A 14,968-nucleotide genomic window follows, 5' to 3' on the forward strand; every position below is an offset into this window, starting at 1 on the left:
AGGTCGCAAATTTATAGACGTGTGCTCAGTATTCTCGCTAGTGCAATTGTGCACACAAGCAACTAGAATAACAGACAGCGTAGTGAATACACTAGATTTAATCTTGACAAATCTATCTGACATAGCCTCACCTATTACATGCTTGCCGGGCATCAGTGACCACTTCCTAATGCAGTTCGACATTAACCTAGCTTCTCCGAATACTAATAGAAAGAAAAAGATTACACGAGACTACAACAAAGCAAATTTTCAGGCGATAAATAATGAATTGTCTTCTTTTATCAACGTTTTCCCTGATAGCTTTGATAACCGCAGTGTTCAAACTAACTGGAGCATGTTCACAGCTAAAGCCTCCCAACTCATTGAACAATACATTCCTCAATGCACTGTTACCACCCACTCAAATGATCCCTGGTACAATAATCACACTAAACGTTTATCTAACAAAAAGAAATGCCTCTACCGCATCGCAAAGCTCTCGCCAACTAGTGAGCGATGGGCTTCGTATACGGCGGCTTCCAACACGTATGTACAGGCGCTCAAAGACACTAAAAAGCACTTCGACTCACATGTTCTGGCCTCTATGCTAACGACCAATGTGAAAAAATTCTGGCGGGTCATTATTCCTTCCACAGATGGTAGCACCGCCTTATCTGACCCATCAGGCGACCCCATTCCTTCTGACCTTTGCGCCACAATTCTAAACCACACATTCACTGACAACTTTACAGCCATGTCTGATGTACATATACCTACAACTCACCACTTCAACTATGTTTCTATGCCAATTATAGCTGTTGCTACTCCTGGTGTCGATAAGCTTATTGATGGACTCAGTGTTCATTCTGTTCCAGGTTATGGCAGCATTAACCCAAAGTTCTTAAAAAGCACTTCAGCTTATTCTTCCATTATACTAACCAAACTCTTCAAGCAATCACTTGACCAATCAACGCTACCTACTGAGTGGAAAATCGGAAAGAGGGTTCAAGTCTACAAATCCGGCAGCAAAGCATCCCGTAGTAATTATCGTCCCATATCCCTTGCCAGTACTTGTTGCAAAATGCTTGAACATATGATATTCACCAACCTTGTTACCTTCCTCGAATCTAACTCCTTTTTTACGTCTGCGCAACATGGTTAGCAAAAATCATACTCTTGCGAAACACAGTTAATATCGTTCACAGATGCATTGCGTCGTATTCTAAACCAATCATCACTAGCTGACTATATTTCTAGATTTTTCAAAGCCTTTCGACAAGGTATGGTACAAACTTTTACTTCACAAACTAAAACAACTGAATATTGACTGTAACTTATTGAAATGGATTGACTGTTTTCTACTCAATCGCTCACAATTTGTTTTTGCTAATGGTTATAACTCCAGTTTTACCGAGATGTCTTCAGGCGTTCCACAAGGTTCAGTTCTTGGCCCCTACTGTTTCTAATTTACATTAATGATCTTCCCTCTCTTGTGAGCACTCATATTCACCTATTCGCTGATGATTGCATCGTTTTTAGAGAAATAACAAATGATAACGACATTACATTACTTCAGTCAGACCTCAACACAATAGGGAACTGGTGCAAAGATTGGCTGATGCAGCTGAATATTAACAAATGCAATGTCATGCATGTGTCTAGAAAAACTTCCGCCCTGCCTCACCACTACATCGATAACATTTTGTTCGAATCAGTCTCGTCATATAAATACTTAGGCGTTCACATTATTACCTCAAATCTTAACTGGTCTCTTCATACCGAGAACATAAAATTAAAAATGCTAATCACATGCTAGGTTACTTAAGTCGCAACTTTTTTAATGTTCCTTCGAATTTGAAACCATTGCTTTATAAAACACTAATACGATCAAAACTTAAGTATGCCACACCTGTATGAAACCCTGCTCATAACAACTTAATTAATGATCTTGAGATGGTGCAAAATAACTCTGTACGTTTCATCCTCGCTAACTACAACCGCACAGCGAGTATAACAGCTATGAAGTCTAATCTATGCCTCCCAAAACTGACATCGCGTAGAAAGGTGTTTTGTATCGACCTGTTCCACAAGCTGTATCATCATACCACTCTTCGTGTTTACCTCATCCCCCAGCCAGTTTATGTATCCCGCCGCATTGATCATAATCACAAAGTCGTAATTGTGTCATGCAACACGAAATGCTTCTCGCAGTCATTCCTGCCGCAAAGCTCACGTGACTGGAGCCACCTTCCCGCAGAAGTTGCTGGCATTGTAAATTACAAGCAGTTCCGCATAGCACTAGCTAATATTGTATATTCAGATGCTATTTAACCTTCTTGTAACCAACTGTATTTTCCCTCTGTTTATTGTAATTTACCACTCCCCCTCTGTAATGCCACTGGTCCTGAGGGGTTATGTAAATAAATAAATAACTAAAGCCTAATTAGGTAATTTCTTAATGGGCATTAAGACACTTTCCGTCACTATTTCTTGGTTCTGATATGCAAGCATATCAGCTTTTGAGCAAGACCAAGATGGTGACCATCAGGGACCCAATTGAAGGAAGTGACGGGGGCAGAGTTCTACTGAATTTTGTTCTGCAGTTGTCATTTCAGCGCTTCGTAGGCATCAAATATAGATGTCTTTAGTCTTTGGATGCCTGATTTGACCATGAAACTTAGTAAGTAGGTACTTTAAGTATACTGAACCCAAATATGCCATTTTTGAAAAATCGAAATATTCACATTTTTGTTTGCCATTTCAAGACCCACATCGTCCCTTAAACAAGCCCAAAGAAAATTTCACACGCTGTCCGTCTGCTTCTAGAAAGCAGAAGTCAAGGTCTCTAATGGTGAATTCCAATCGCAGGCCTGGAGCGGTCTGCACGCTCTGCGACAGAGCGCCTGAATCCGGCGCAGAGTGCGCGACCTGAAATTGCGATTGGAGTACACTTGCTCTGGCCAGAGCATGTAGGTGGCACTCGCGAACTGCTGGAGGAAGTACCCGTCAATCCATGCGCCTACCCGCACTTTTCGCACGATTCACTTTCGAGCCCATAGCGGCGTGCGAAGTTGATCGTCTGCTACGGAGCGCGGAGAGGGGCTGGCGCGGCGGACGCGACAAGCCGCCGGAAATGCAGGGCGCCGCTAGCGCCGCTGAAAAAGAAAGTCACGCAAACTTCCGGTTGACTCCGCCGATTTCGGCGGAGCAGTCCTGACTGCTTCACGGAGCAATCTTGGCTTGGCAACCGCTTCCTGTCTACGATTGGAAGACGCGATCCTTGGCTCAAATCTGCGTTTGGAATACAGTTGCTCCGAAAAGAGCAGAAAACTTTGCTCCCGAAGTGCTCCAACTCTGCGATTGGAAGTCACCATAAATTGCATTCTCAGCAATGCACAAGAGTATGAGCTGATACTAAAACAAATATTGCTCAAGTGAACACTAGTGTAAAGTTTTTGTAAACAAATCAGATCCCTACAGCACAGCCAAATGGTCAAAAAGTGCTTTATATGCATAGCTCATTCTGCAACATACAGTGATGAACAGAATTCTCATTAGCAACCCTCTGCTACTACATGCTCGCGACGATAGCAACAAGAAGTTCAGCACAGCTCTCTGAAAATGACCACGCCTGCTAACAGAGGCTGGTATGTGTGAATGCTTGCAAGTGCCGAGTACCCCCCTGTTTGCACAGCGTAATAAACGACTCTATGCTATTTTTCATCCACTTGCCTATTCGTAAAGCCACAGGTGACGACCATATTGCCAAGCACATCGAAATCAGCCAGCACACCGGTCTCTGAAAGTGACTCCAACGTGTACTCAACCTTAAAGCTGGATGAGTCCCGCAATGTGACCTGAAACACATAGTAAGAAACGGCATAGCCACAAATGAAGAAACGAAGCCTCAAGCAGAACCAAGCCTTGCTGCTCGCACGGTCCACTTTCAGTATTTGAAACTGAAAGAAAACCATAAATTTTTACAAATTCTTTAGAGTTATAACTAATGACAGCTTTTTGAGCACACATGATGTTGACCGGACCAAACCGTCAGTTTCACTAAACTGGCAGTTTGAATTTATCCAGTCTGAAGCCTGAATCTCTTACGTGCATACATCAAGTGCAAAATATGAAAGACTATGTGTTCTAGTTCATGCAGACTATGCATGTTTACTTCCAGTCCAATGATACAGTGTGCGGCAAAAATGCCTAGACCACTGCACAACTGTCCAACTCTATTGTCAAGTCACACCGCATGGCTACTGTGGACACCCCGGTGCTTTGAAGCTCCACATACATACTGAGGATTGGTGCATTTTTTTTTTCACTTTCCACGGCATTAAAGCGTCACACACTTCTGACACTCTCAAAGGTGCTCATGGCACATGTGAAAAGCTGCTTTCAAAGTGCACAACATGCTGTAGTTCCTTCACCAGTGACTAAGGAATGGCCACATCATCCTCAAACGACAACTGAATGGACAACAGGAAGCATGTCACACCTTGCCCGTGAAGTCGGCGCAGCAAATGAAGCGTGGGTGCCTCCGCATGACGGCACAGCCATTCTCACCCACGTCGGCAACCATCTTCTGCTCACCCGTGGCCAGGTCCAGCTCAATCAGGGACGTCTGATTGCCACCCATGAGCAGTGAGCAAGAGGGTGACATGACCATGCAGTGCATGTCCTCCAATTCTTCAGAGCTGCACAGAGCCAAGGTTTGCACATTATACTGCATGGGAAATGATTCCGCTCCCTAAAGGTGATGAAGACGAGTGCACGAGGGCAGAAAAGAGCACCATGGCCAATGGTTTCCTTGGAGGGAGTGAGGCCCAAGTCCCATTTCCCCACTTATTTCACTCGAGAGAAGGCCAGCACCAGACTGAGAGAAAACTTATTCTCACAAGAAAACTGCCGGCTACCCAGCAACCCTGGGGATCTAACTCGACACCTCCCACATATGGGCCAGATGATCAAACCACTGGGACACTACTACTGCCATCCATGCCCTAAGAGAAAGCATTTTCTCAATAAAAAGTTAGCTGAATTCTCTCCTACTTTCTGTATGATAGTGATTACAGTATCCTTTCATGAATTCGAATGTGTGACCTCACACAAACACCATGAGAAATAAGATCCCCTTACTATACAAAGGCAACAGAATTGAACTAGGTGCATGGCATGGCTGTCCAGCCCTCAGCCACTGACAGTATGCTTGGCAAATGAACTTCATGCTTGCAACAGTGCACATTTGATGACTTTCTGTTCCATGAGTATGACACAAGAAGCAATGTTGAAAGTGTACATAAACTGTCACAACAAACCAAGAACGTCAGCTGTCACAACACTCTTTTGGCATGGTATCACGGCAGAGCACCAAGGTGACACAGTAATTTTATTCGATTGATACTTAGACGGTGCTTTATATTTCGCCCTTTTCTGTAAGTGCAAAACCTTTTAGTACAGCTGTTCAAAGTTGTGCGAACAGAACTTTAACCCCTCTTGTGAATTTACACCACAACAGAACCCTTGCTACGGCTTCAGTAGTAACAGAATTTCTGAAATACTATAACTGACCTAGAGGTTAACAGTGCACACTATGCAATATATTTATAGAGAGTTGTAAGTCTTTAAATAGTGTAGCTAGATCAAAACAATACAATACAACAATGCAATACACCTCCACCGATAATTAAACTGCAGTTTGAATGCAAAGACCATATAAAAACATGCTACACACCTGTGATGGAAGGCAATAAGTCCCCTGCGATTGTTGAGTCGAAGAGTGTTGCAAGTGAGGGACAACACTCCTGCGTCGATGGTTAGCAATTGACGCACTTCATTGGTTGCATGAACTTGGAATGACGTGTACTTCTGTAGCTCTGAAGTATAGTAAGATGTCACGTGACCCTGGGTAGATAAAGCATAAGCGTGAATCTCTGGGTGTGTGAGTAACAAGTACACAAGCATGTTGCAATGTTAGGAGGCACTGGAACTAAGGCAATGCAGCTATGTATATTTTGTGTAACCTCTCACAAGCTTGACTGCTGGAATGCCGATGGCTTTTTATTCATTCCAGGAATTCACAGCAATGCACCTCCAGCTTTTGCAGTGTCAGTAGTGAAACACTAGATAGACGTGAATGTGATTTCTGAAATTTCACAATGAAAGGATTCAAAGCAGCTTCTTGCACTTTCTATACAATGAAATCTCATTTTTTGATCTGTTCAACTGAGTGAAAACCCCCATATTCTTGCTTTTTTTTCTTTTGGGTTTAACATCCCAAAGCCACTCGGGCTATGAGGGATGCCGTAGTGAAGGGCTCCGGAAATTTCGACCACCTGGGGTTCTTTAACGTGCACTGACATATTCTTGAGTCAATGCTTATTGACACTGTTTGTCGCTAGATATACAAGGCAGACTACAATCATTACGAAATTATTATGAATAGCCCAACAGTATTCTGCCTACTGATGCTCTGCCTAGTGAAGCAGTGGACCCAAGGAAGTCACCTTTGTTTGCATTTTTTTTTTCTTTGATTCATGGAAAAACTACTCCTGCACTGAACCTGTTCTTGCCATGTGTAACCAGGTTGCATTATGCGATACTGTCATTCCTCCTCAATGCGTTGCCAGCACCCAGATAAAAAATTCCAGGAGCCACACATGTCAAAAAAAGACCATCAGTCACCACGAGTCAAGCCATCTCTGCTTGCAGTAATTAACTTGTGATGCCATTCATTCTTAGATACCAGACTATCTATGTACATTTACCAACAAAGCAAGAACATCCAGACTGATATAAGCAGCAAATAAGCTGCATCAGGCACCCTGCACTGGCCATTATTAACCAGAAAGGAAACATCCGCACCCCTTGATTTCCCATCCAGAGGAGCTCCTCCTGTGAGTCGAAGGCCAGTGCTGACACACCAAACTGGCTGCCACCATCCACCAGGATGTTCTGCAAAAAACTGTAGTCCTGTCCATGGGCCAAGGCACCAGGGAACTGCTCCAGGCCAGCTTCGCCAACACCTGGATACTTGGGCACAGCATATTCCATCTGCGAAGAGATTGCATTGCAAGAGGTCAGTGCTACCAATTCAAACCAGCTGCCTAAGTCACAAATGGATGTTGTAACCACCGTAGTCGTTCATGCCACGCATCTTTTTTTAAAAATTAAATCACTGATTAGTTGCTCTCATACCTCGACACATTCTTCCACAATTCTGCCCAAAAACTACAAACTTACCAGACAAAGCTACAACTTCAGGGGTCATTTCTGCCACATTCGGACAATAAGGAGCTTTCTGCTAGGAAAAACTGCACTGTCACCTGCAATCTTTGGGCTTTTATCATCACAGTAAAGTAATACTGACCAGTAATACTACCATGAAAATCACATGTGCATTAGCACAACAGTGTAAGTATGATAGTATCAACATGACAGTAACACTACTTCCCAAAAGTGGGTGCCCCACTTCCACCACTTACGGAGCATCCACAATGCACACACCAACCCACCAATGAAAGGCTTGCCTGTGCCAGTCAGAAGTGTCTTCAATACCGCAACCTGGCCCCGTTCAGCAAAGGTGCAAATTTTTTTAAGTTGGCAGCACCAAATTTTACATCATACTGCGAAGAAACGAACTTCATAATACTTGGCATTAAAGGACTATAGACACCAAATTTTTCCTTGCGTGTTTTCTTCTTTCAAAACACGCGCTAAACATTGGTATACATGGAGCACCCCGTGATATTCGCTTACGGTGGCTAAATAATCTATAATTGAATTTGTTCTAGACGCTGGTTCGGTTTCATCAACCGAACGATGGCTGTGACGTGTAGTTGATGTTTAGGTGACATGAGGCACAAAAAATACGGCAATATAACAGATGATACGTTGTTTGTTGCAAATCTAGCTATAGAAGCAGGCTAGTTTAAGTGCTGTAGTGAGATAAAACTTAGTATCAAAACTTACATTGGCTTTTTTTGTATTGTGTGTCATGTGACTTAAATGTCAACTACACGTCACAGCCATCGTTCAGTTGATGAAACCGAAACCAGAACAGCATGAAAGAAGAAATTCAATTGTATATTATTTAGCAGTCACAGGCAGAAACCACGCAGTGATCCATGTATTCTAATGTCGAACGCATCATTTGATAGAAAAAAAACACGCATTAAAATTAGGTGTCTATTGTCCTTTAAGTACTAGGAATACCACATTCACACCAACAAGGTAAATAATCCCTTTTTTACGTAACACAGAGTTTCTTTCACTGCAATAGGGTTTTTGTTTCCTGTTTAACGCTTTCAATAGTTCTCAAACTATTTGCGTCTAGCAAGAACAGTTGCTCAACCTTATGTAGGGACCCCTGGCAACCTCAAGGCATTACACAGTATGATGGATGGTTGTTCTTATTGCACAAAGCATCAAAACTTCCAGAAGCAATGAAAAACCCTACTATATGGCTCAGAAAATATAATTTGGTAATTATTTACCTATTTATATACAAGTAGAAAAATGTAGGACTCATTACTAGCCTTAGTCTAGTGAGCATTAGTTAACAAAATAAGTCAAAAGAGCAAAGACTGGAGTTAGCTCTAAGGTAACAAAACAAGAACAAGCAGAGAAACCACAGAGAAGCAATGTGTCATCTGAACCAGAACATTATACTCGGAGGAAATAGCAACAATATGTAATCATACAAGTCATGCATTAGTACTGCATACACATGCTTGGAAATAGCAAACAATCAACGTGCTATCTCAAGCAGAGTAAAACATCTTAACTAAAAGAAAACAGATTACTACACTTTTTAGGGCACAAATACATAAACAGAAACATAGACAAGCAGTATTGTTATTGAAACAGTGTTTCAGTCCCCAATTTTATGAACAAGGAATTGAAATTGCATGCGTTAAGTTCTAAATCTGAATGCCGATTCTGTGTGACAATGTCTGCTCGGCTGCAATGTGAGACGAGCTGCGAGAATTCAACGCTGGCAGCTGTTTTTATGATGGAAAGAAAACATGAAAAATTTTCATATCACGGATAAGGTGCTTGGATTTATTTTTTTTGTTAGATCAGCATGCCAAAATTGTGAGGCAATGTGATATTCAGACAAGATGAACTGGTTAAATTTCAAATGCATCACTCCTAGTGCACATATTTCTGCAGTGGGTAGGTCAAAGATGATTAAAATGTGCTTGAGGTTACGCCAGATATGTTTATAATTTAAAACCTTAGCACTTCCAAAAGTATGCCTGAGATTATGTGTGACATGCTGGCAAAGTGTTTTTCTAACTTGTCACCTAGGAACTGAGTATTAGAGTGAGCACAGTCAAACCTCGTTACAACAAACACTGATATTACGAATTATCGGTTATATCGAACTGTTCCTAAATATTTTTAGCAAACACATGCATTTCTTACTCCATATATCGAACACGGTTTGCCATAAAACGAATATATAGAACTGCCAAGCGCCAATCTGTGCCCAGATGGATGGCAGGCTTTGCCTCACTACAAGGGCGATTGGTGGTGGAGTGGCAGGTGTTTGCACCACGGTGCACGTTTTATCTCGCTTTGCCAACAGTGCCACAGAAGATAAAGCGGCGAGAAAAGCTGGTAGCCAGGCAATCGGCAACCGTTTGCGCCTCTCACACCCGGCGACACAGTCGGTTGCTGCAGCTTTCCAGCAGCCATTCTCTACTCATGTCGACTATCACGGAACAGTGGTGGTGAAAACGGCGATAGCTTTCGTACTGGTGCTGTGTGATGTCAGTGCACGTTAAAGATCCCCAGGTGGTCAAAATTATTCCGGAGCCCTCCACAACGGCACCTGTATCCCTGCCCGTGTAAAGGTCTCTCAAAGGCGGAGGAGCGGCTTCTGCTCCGCCTGTGTACAAATACTTCGCTATGACCGGCAGCTCTCAAACACTTCGACCCTTCTTTCTTGGGCAGCTGTCCGCACCGTGCGGTGAAGTCTTCAGACATCTACCACATAGTGTGGGCCTGCCCCTCCAACCCTGCTATCCCCCCTCATCCCAACCCCACCCGGGAGGACTGGGAGGCGACCCTACTCAGCCGGTCCAACCTACAGGCCCAAAAGGCCCTAGTTGAGCGCGCCCGGGCAGCTGCCAACGCCACTGGGGTCCGTACTACGGGCCTCCACCTAGTGTTTGTGAGGGTCGGCCCCTTAAAGGTTAGTTCAATCATACTTCCCTGTGCCTTTTTTCGAAGCAATAAAAGTCTTTCACCACCACCACCACCACCACCACCACCACCACCTCTTTCTTCGTTTCCTCTCAGTCCCTGCTTCATCCATTCCCTTACCACATGGTTCAGGTGTCCTCCGGGATGTGAGACAGATACTGCGCCATTTCCTTTCCCCAAACAAACAATCTTCAATTTCCTCCTGGTGTCCCATGTTTTACATGAAACCTCTGTAATGCGAGGAAGCCACCCTATCTGGCATTTGATATGCCGCCGTCGCTGCATACTGTAGTGCTGTGCAGCGAAGTTAACTTAACTATAGCACTTGTAGCTCAGTTTTTTGCGGCCGCCACCATCGCCACGGGTGGCTTTGAAAATGGCTAAAGCTACGGAAAAGGTCACTCCCAGTTGCCGTTCTTTCGCTGACTAAATTTACCTCCTCCAACGCGAGTTTTTTGGCGACATTTTATATTACGAATTTCGGCTACATCGAACTATTTTACGATTTTTATTAAGTTCATTATAACGAGGTTTCGTTTCACTACCTTTCATGGGAGGTTTGGATGCAAGCTTGCGAAGACACGAGAACTAACCTTCCTTCCTGGTTATTTTCATGCAAATTGTTTTATATGCATTAGTTATCACTATCTGCTGATTATACTATTAAAAAAATATTAAGGCATAAATTGGAGGGTGGTTGCTCATTTGCATTAGCAATTTCAGCAACATGCCACCAGTGGCAAACAATCATTCTTGAATAGGCTTAATAAAGAGGTTGTAATGTCGTTATCATTGCTGGTCACCTGTGACAGATAAATCTCTTGAAACTCAATCCAAAAATTCTAGGAACTGACAAATACTTTTGCTTTTTCTTACCATATTGCTACAATTACTTCAGCTGCAAACATGAGTAAAATTGTAAATTGCGGGGTTTACTTTTCGAGCAACACGTGCTATGAAGGATGCTGAGGGAGAGGGCTCTCGATTAATTTAGACCATCTACGGTTCTTTAACACGCTGACATTGCATAGCACATGGGCATTTTTACGCGACATTGTAAGGGCCTCAAGTCGCAGAAAAGCCGGTGTTGGCGTTGTGTGGGCACAATAGAAAAGTCTGAATTGGTCTAAATGCTAGTTGTTACAACAGGCTCCCATAAATCGCGCTAGCCACACCAGCAGCGCATGGGTCGAGAGTCAGACACGCTACCGCTATGCCACGCAGGCATGCTCGTACGGCTTGGTTAAAGTGGGGGCTTTATATGTATCTTGTGTGGTCTTTCACATAATGATTGTGATGGTGAAAGAGGAAACAATGCCAGCGTCTGTGTAGGGAAGAGGAGCTGCTGTCGTATCACTCTCTTAAAGGCGGAGCTTAAGTGTTCCCCCAACTTTTTCCAATTCCGCCTCCGCTGAAATATGGCTGAAGCAGGCGGGACTGAACCCATGACCTTGGGATAAGCACCCGAATGCCAAGGCCACTAAGGCAGATTAAACATGAGTAGAGACTGCTCTGCCAGCATATGCTGCAGCATTATAAGCACTGTAAAAAGGGTGTTAATGTCCAATAGAGTGCTAAAATTACCATAAAGTTTGCAAAAGCTTATTTCAACCCTTCAACACCATCACAGATTGACTGCTTCATGCTTGTTAGTTCGGTGTTGAAGGAACACTGAGGACAGCTCTATCCAATTATGTTTTTAGCATAAATTGATTTTATGGCTCTTGCAGGAGGCGTTGATGATTTCCTGGCAGCAAAAGATGAATTTATTGCTTAGAAAGTTGCTTTTAAAATTTTGTCTGCCATTCGATTCAAAATTGTGAAGTCTAAACTGAAAATCACTCCGTGATCACAGTTTTGAACTAAAAGGCAGTGTAGACTAGCCGCTGGGATACGTAACTAGAAGACTGTGGCGCAACAAAGTATACTTGCAAAATTGGCGGTGGTGACACCTGTATGTTATTTTTTGGCCCTTTCTAGCTTATAGAAGATATGTTTTCAGTGGAAATAGCATTGTTGTCATTGAAATTATGCAATCAACCAATACAGGCCAACTTCAATTTGTCCTCAGTATCCTTTAGGGACACTGTGCCTGCACTCCGTGCACATAATGGTGGTAGCTACATTATATACAGGGCATTTTTGCTCATAACACATAGCTACATTTCTCATTATAAAAATATATAATTCCTTTTAATGTGCATGGGTGCAAACTACAGCCCCATTCTCATAATCTGCAGTTTGCAGCCTTATCTTTGGAACAAAGACATTACAAGAGTGGGCGTGCATGCGGACTGTAGACCTTTTGACTCTTTCTCTCTTTCTTTGCACCCCAGCTGAATGTACTCCTGTCTATGGCGTCAGCCAGTGCAGAAAAAGCAAAACCAGTGAAAGCCAGAATATGAGGACCGCAGCCCAGTATCCAAAAGAAGTCCGATGGACAACATTGTCCTCCAAAACTCTCGCGGCAGCCGCCAAGTGAGCACTGGCCAGGCGGGTCGCCGTGGCCATCCTTTCGACGTCGTCCTCCTGCTCGAGGATGTGACCTGTGAGTACTCTCTGCAAGTAGCAGATGTCAATCAGTTGAGTCTCGATGTCCCGCACGGCTTCTTGCGGGCTGTTAAGTCGGTCCACGAGGACCTTACTTTCCTCCTCGAACTGAACGCATTCGTCGTACGTCAAACTGAAATCGAGGCTGGTCGACTCTCGCTGGCCCTCGCTTTCGTCCGTCGACTGGAACCAGCTCCCCACGGAGACCATCTTGGAGGCCGCGTTGGAAAACCGGTGGAACTGTCGGAGGCCCTTCATCAATGGCGCCGGCACGAAGCCCGACGAGCTGGCGGCGCTCTCCGGAGCCAGCCTGCGGTACGGCGAACCCAGTCTGCTCCACCTGTGCCGGTCGCACACACGCTTCACGTAGACAGCCTTCATCTCGGCGTAGATTTGGAACGTCTCCGAGAGGTAATCTCTAAGCAAAATGCGGACGTTCCTGCGGTGTTCACAGGCCTGGAGGCTCCGCAAGTTGTCGTTTCTTTGTTGCGACAAGGCGTCGATCGCCGCCCGCGCTTCCCGCACAAACTGCTCCACCAGTTGGTCCGTGCGTCTCCGTTCCAGATCCACCGAGATGCAACGCGACTCCGGCAGCAGTCCCGGGGCAGCGGCGCGGACGTACTCACCACGGCGGGACAGGAGGAAGTTCTTCATCGCCGTGATACTACGAAGAATCGTGTATGCCTGGGAAGACCTCTTCGAGGGAGGGAAAATTTGCATGCTCTCGCTGCGGCCATCTTCGCCGCGTTCCAATAACAAAAGTCCGCAGATTTCAGCAAATAATTTTGTTCTCTCCATGAGTACTGGCGATGAACGTGCCGAATTTTGAGCTTGGCCCTGCCGGGTAACAATTTTTGTTCTCCTCGCTTCGAACAACCGTATTAGACGTGCAGTGAGAAACAATTTCGAAAGTGCGCGGGGAACTCATATCTAAGCGAAGCCTGCGTTCACTTTTCATGTTGACAGAGTTTTAAAATATGAGCAGGCAGATTTTAAATCGGAGTCATTTGACTGTCACGAAAGAAAGGCAGTTTCGGTTTAACAATGCACACAAATAAGCTTCCCAAATAAGGAGGAGAGCAAACAAGCAAGACAAAATAGGAACTCTTAAGAGTATGGAGTGTTGTAGGAGGATTTAGAGTAAATATTTTAACTCAAAATAAACGCATTGCGCTGTTTAGCTACAATACTCACGTTGGTGCAGCTTCTGCCGATGTTTACGAGCGAACCATTTTGAAAATAGCGCCGCCTGGTGCTTAGAGCGAGATTCACTGGAAGAAAAAAACGTTTCAGTAGCAAAACAGTTCTTTTTTTCTGAAATTTATATATTCATAAAAGCAATATTTAACAAAAATATAACTACATTTTCAATAAAATATTAGGAGATATATTCACTTAGATTCGAAACCAGAACTACAAGAACCTGTTCAGCATAGAGTTTCTTACTATTAACAGTAAGAAACTAAGTTGTTCGGCGTTATGCGCCGCTTCCCGGTTTTGTTCCATGCCCTAAATTACTGGACCAAAATTTTTCTTTCTGTGCTAATCCTTTCGAAAAGTTCTGCGCCAAGTAGGCGTACATTATCAGTCCAAAACACAAAAAAAGCACGAGACCGCAATGCGGAATATCTGCGTTTTCTTTTCGAGGCACTTCAGGCATCAGGGTGACCTGTCTGTATTTCGTGGAATTAGCGAGAAACTGTTTTCGGCTATAATGTCACATTCGTATTTCCCAGCCGCATGTACGGCCACCGAAGCTGTGAAGGGGTAGATTCCCACCGTGCCATCAGTGTATACAGTGTCATGGTGCGGTCTGGGGCCGCATTAAGCAATAATGTAATAATAATAATAATTGGTTTGGGGGAAAGGAAATGGCGCAGTATCTGTCTCATATATCGTTGGACAGCTGAACCGCACCGTAAGGGAAGGGATAAAGGAGGGAGTGAAAGAAGGAAGGAAGAAAGAGGTGCCGTAGTGGAGGGCTCCGGAATAATTTCGACCACCTGGGGATATTTAACGTGCACTGACATCGCACAGCACACGGGCGCCTTAGCGTTTTTCCTCCATAAAAACGCAGCCGCCGTGGTCGGGTTCGAACCCGGGAACTTCGGATCAGTAGCCGGATTGCGCAACTTTCACAAATTCTGCCAAACGTTATTGACAGTGACGTCAAAATGACGAAACGAAGAGACGTCACCGCTTGACGCAACGAGGAATCAGCCAA

The 14,968-nt window shown here is 44.1% G+C and overlaps 2 protein-coding genes across 2 annotated transcripts in view; both read right to left on the reverse strand.

Moving 5' to 3' along the window:
* PAN2 (PAN2-PAN3 deadenylation complex catalytic subunit PAN2) overlaps positions 1-13,974 on the reverse strand; it is a 60,818-nt gene extending 46,844 nt beyond the window's left edge. The window contains exons 1-5 of the mRNA XM_077657700.1: positions 13,939-13,974; positions 6,847-7,035; positions 5,717-5,886; positions 4,481-4,679; positions 3,712-3,836 (exon numbers count right to left, since the gene is read on the reverse strand). Coding sequence (XP_077513826.1) covers positions 3,712-3,836; positions 4,481-4,679; positions 5,717-5,886; positions 6,847-7,035 — 683 coding nt within the window. The 5' untranslated portion in view covers positions 13,939-13,974. The remainder of the gene's footprint in view (positions 1-3,711; positions 3,837-4,480; positions 4,680-5,716; positions 5,887-6,846; positions 7,036-13,938) is intronic.
* Positions 12,460-13,631, reverse strand: LOC144124806 (syntaxin-18-like). Its single transcript, XM_077657701.1, has one exon. The coding sequence runs from the start codon at positions 13,540-13,542 to the stop codon at positions 12,547-12,549; it is 996 nt and encodes a 331-aa protein (XP_077513827.1). The 5' UTR covers positions 13,543-13,631; the 3' UTR covers positions 12,460-12,546.
* Positions 13,975-14,968: the final 994 nt, after the last annotated feature.

This window comes from Amblyomma americanum, chromosome 3, assembly GCF_052857255.1.
Source record: "Amblyomma americanum isolate KBUSLIRL-KWMA chromosome 3, ASM5285725v1, whole genome shotgun sequence".
Classification (NCBI taxonomy): domain Eukaryota; kingdom Metazoa; phylum Arthropoda; class Arachnida; order Ixodida; family Ixodidae; genus Amblyomma; species Amblyomma americanum.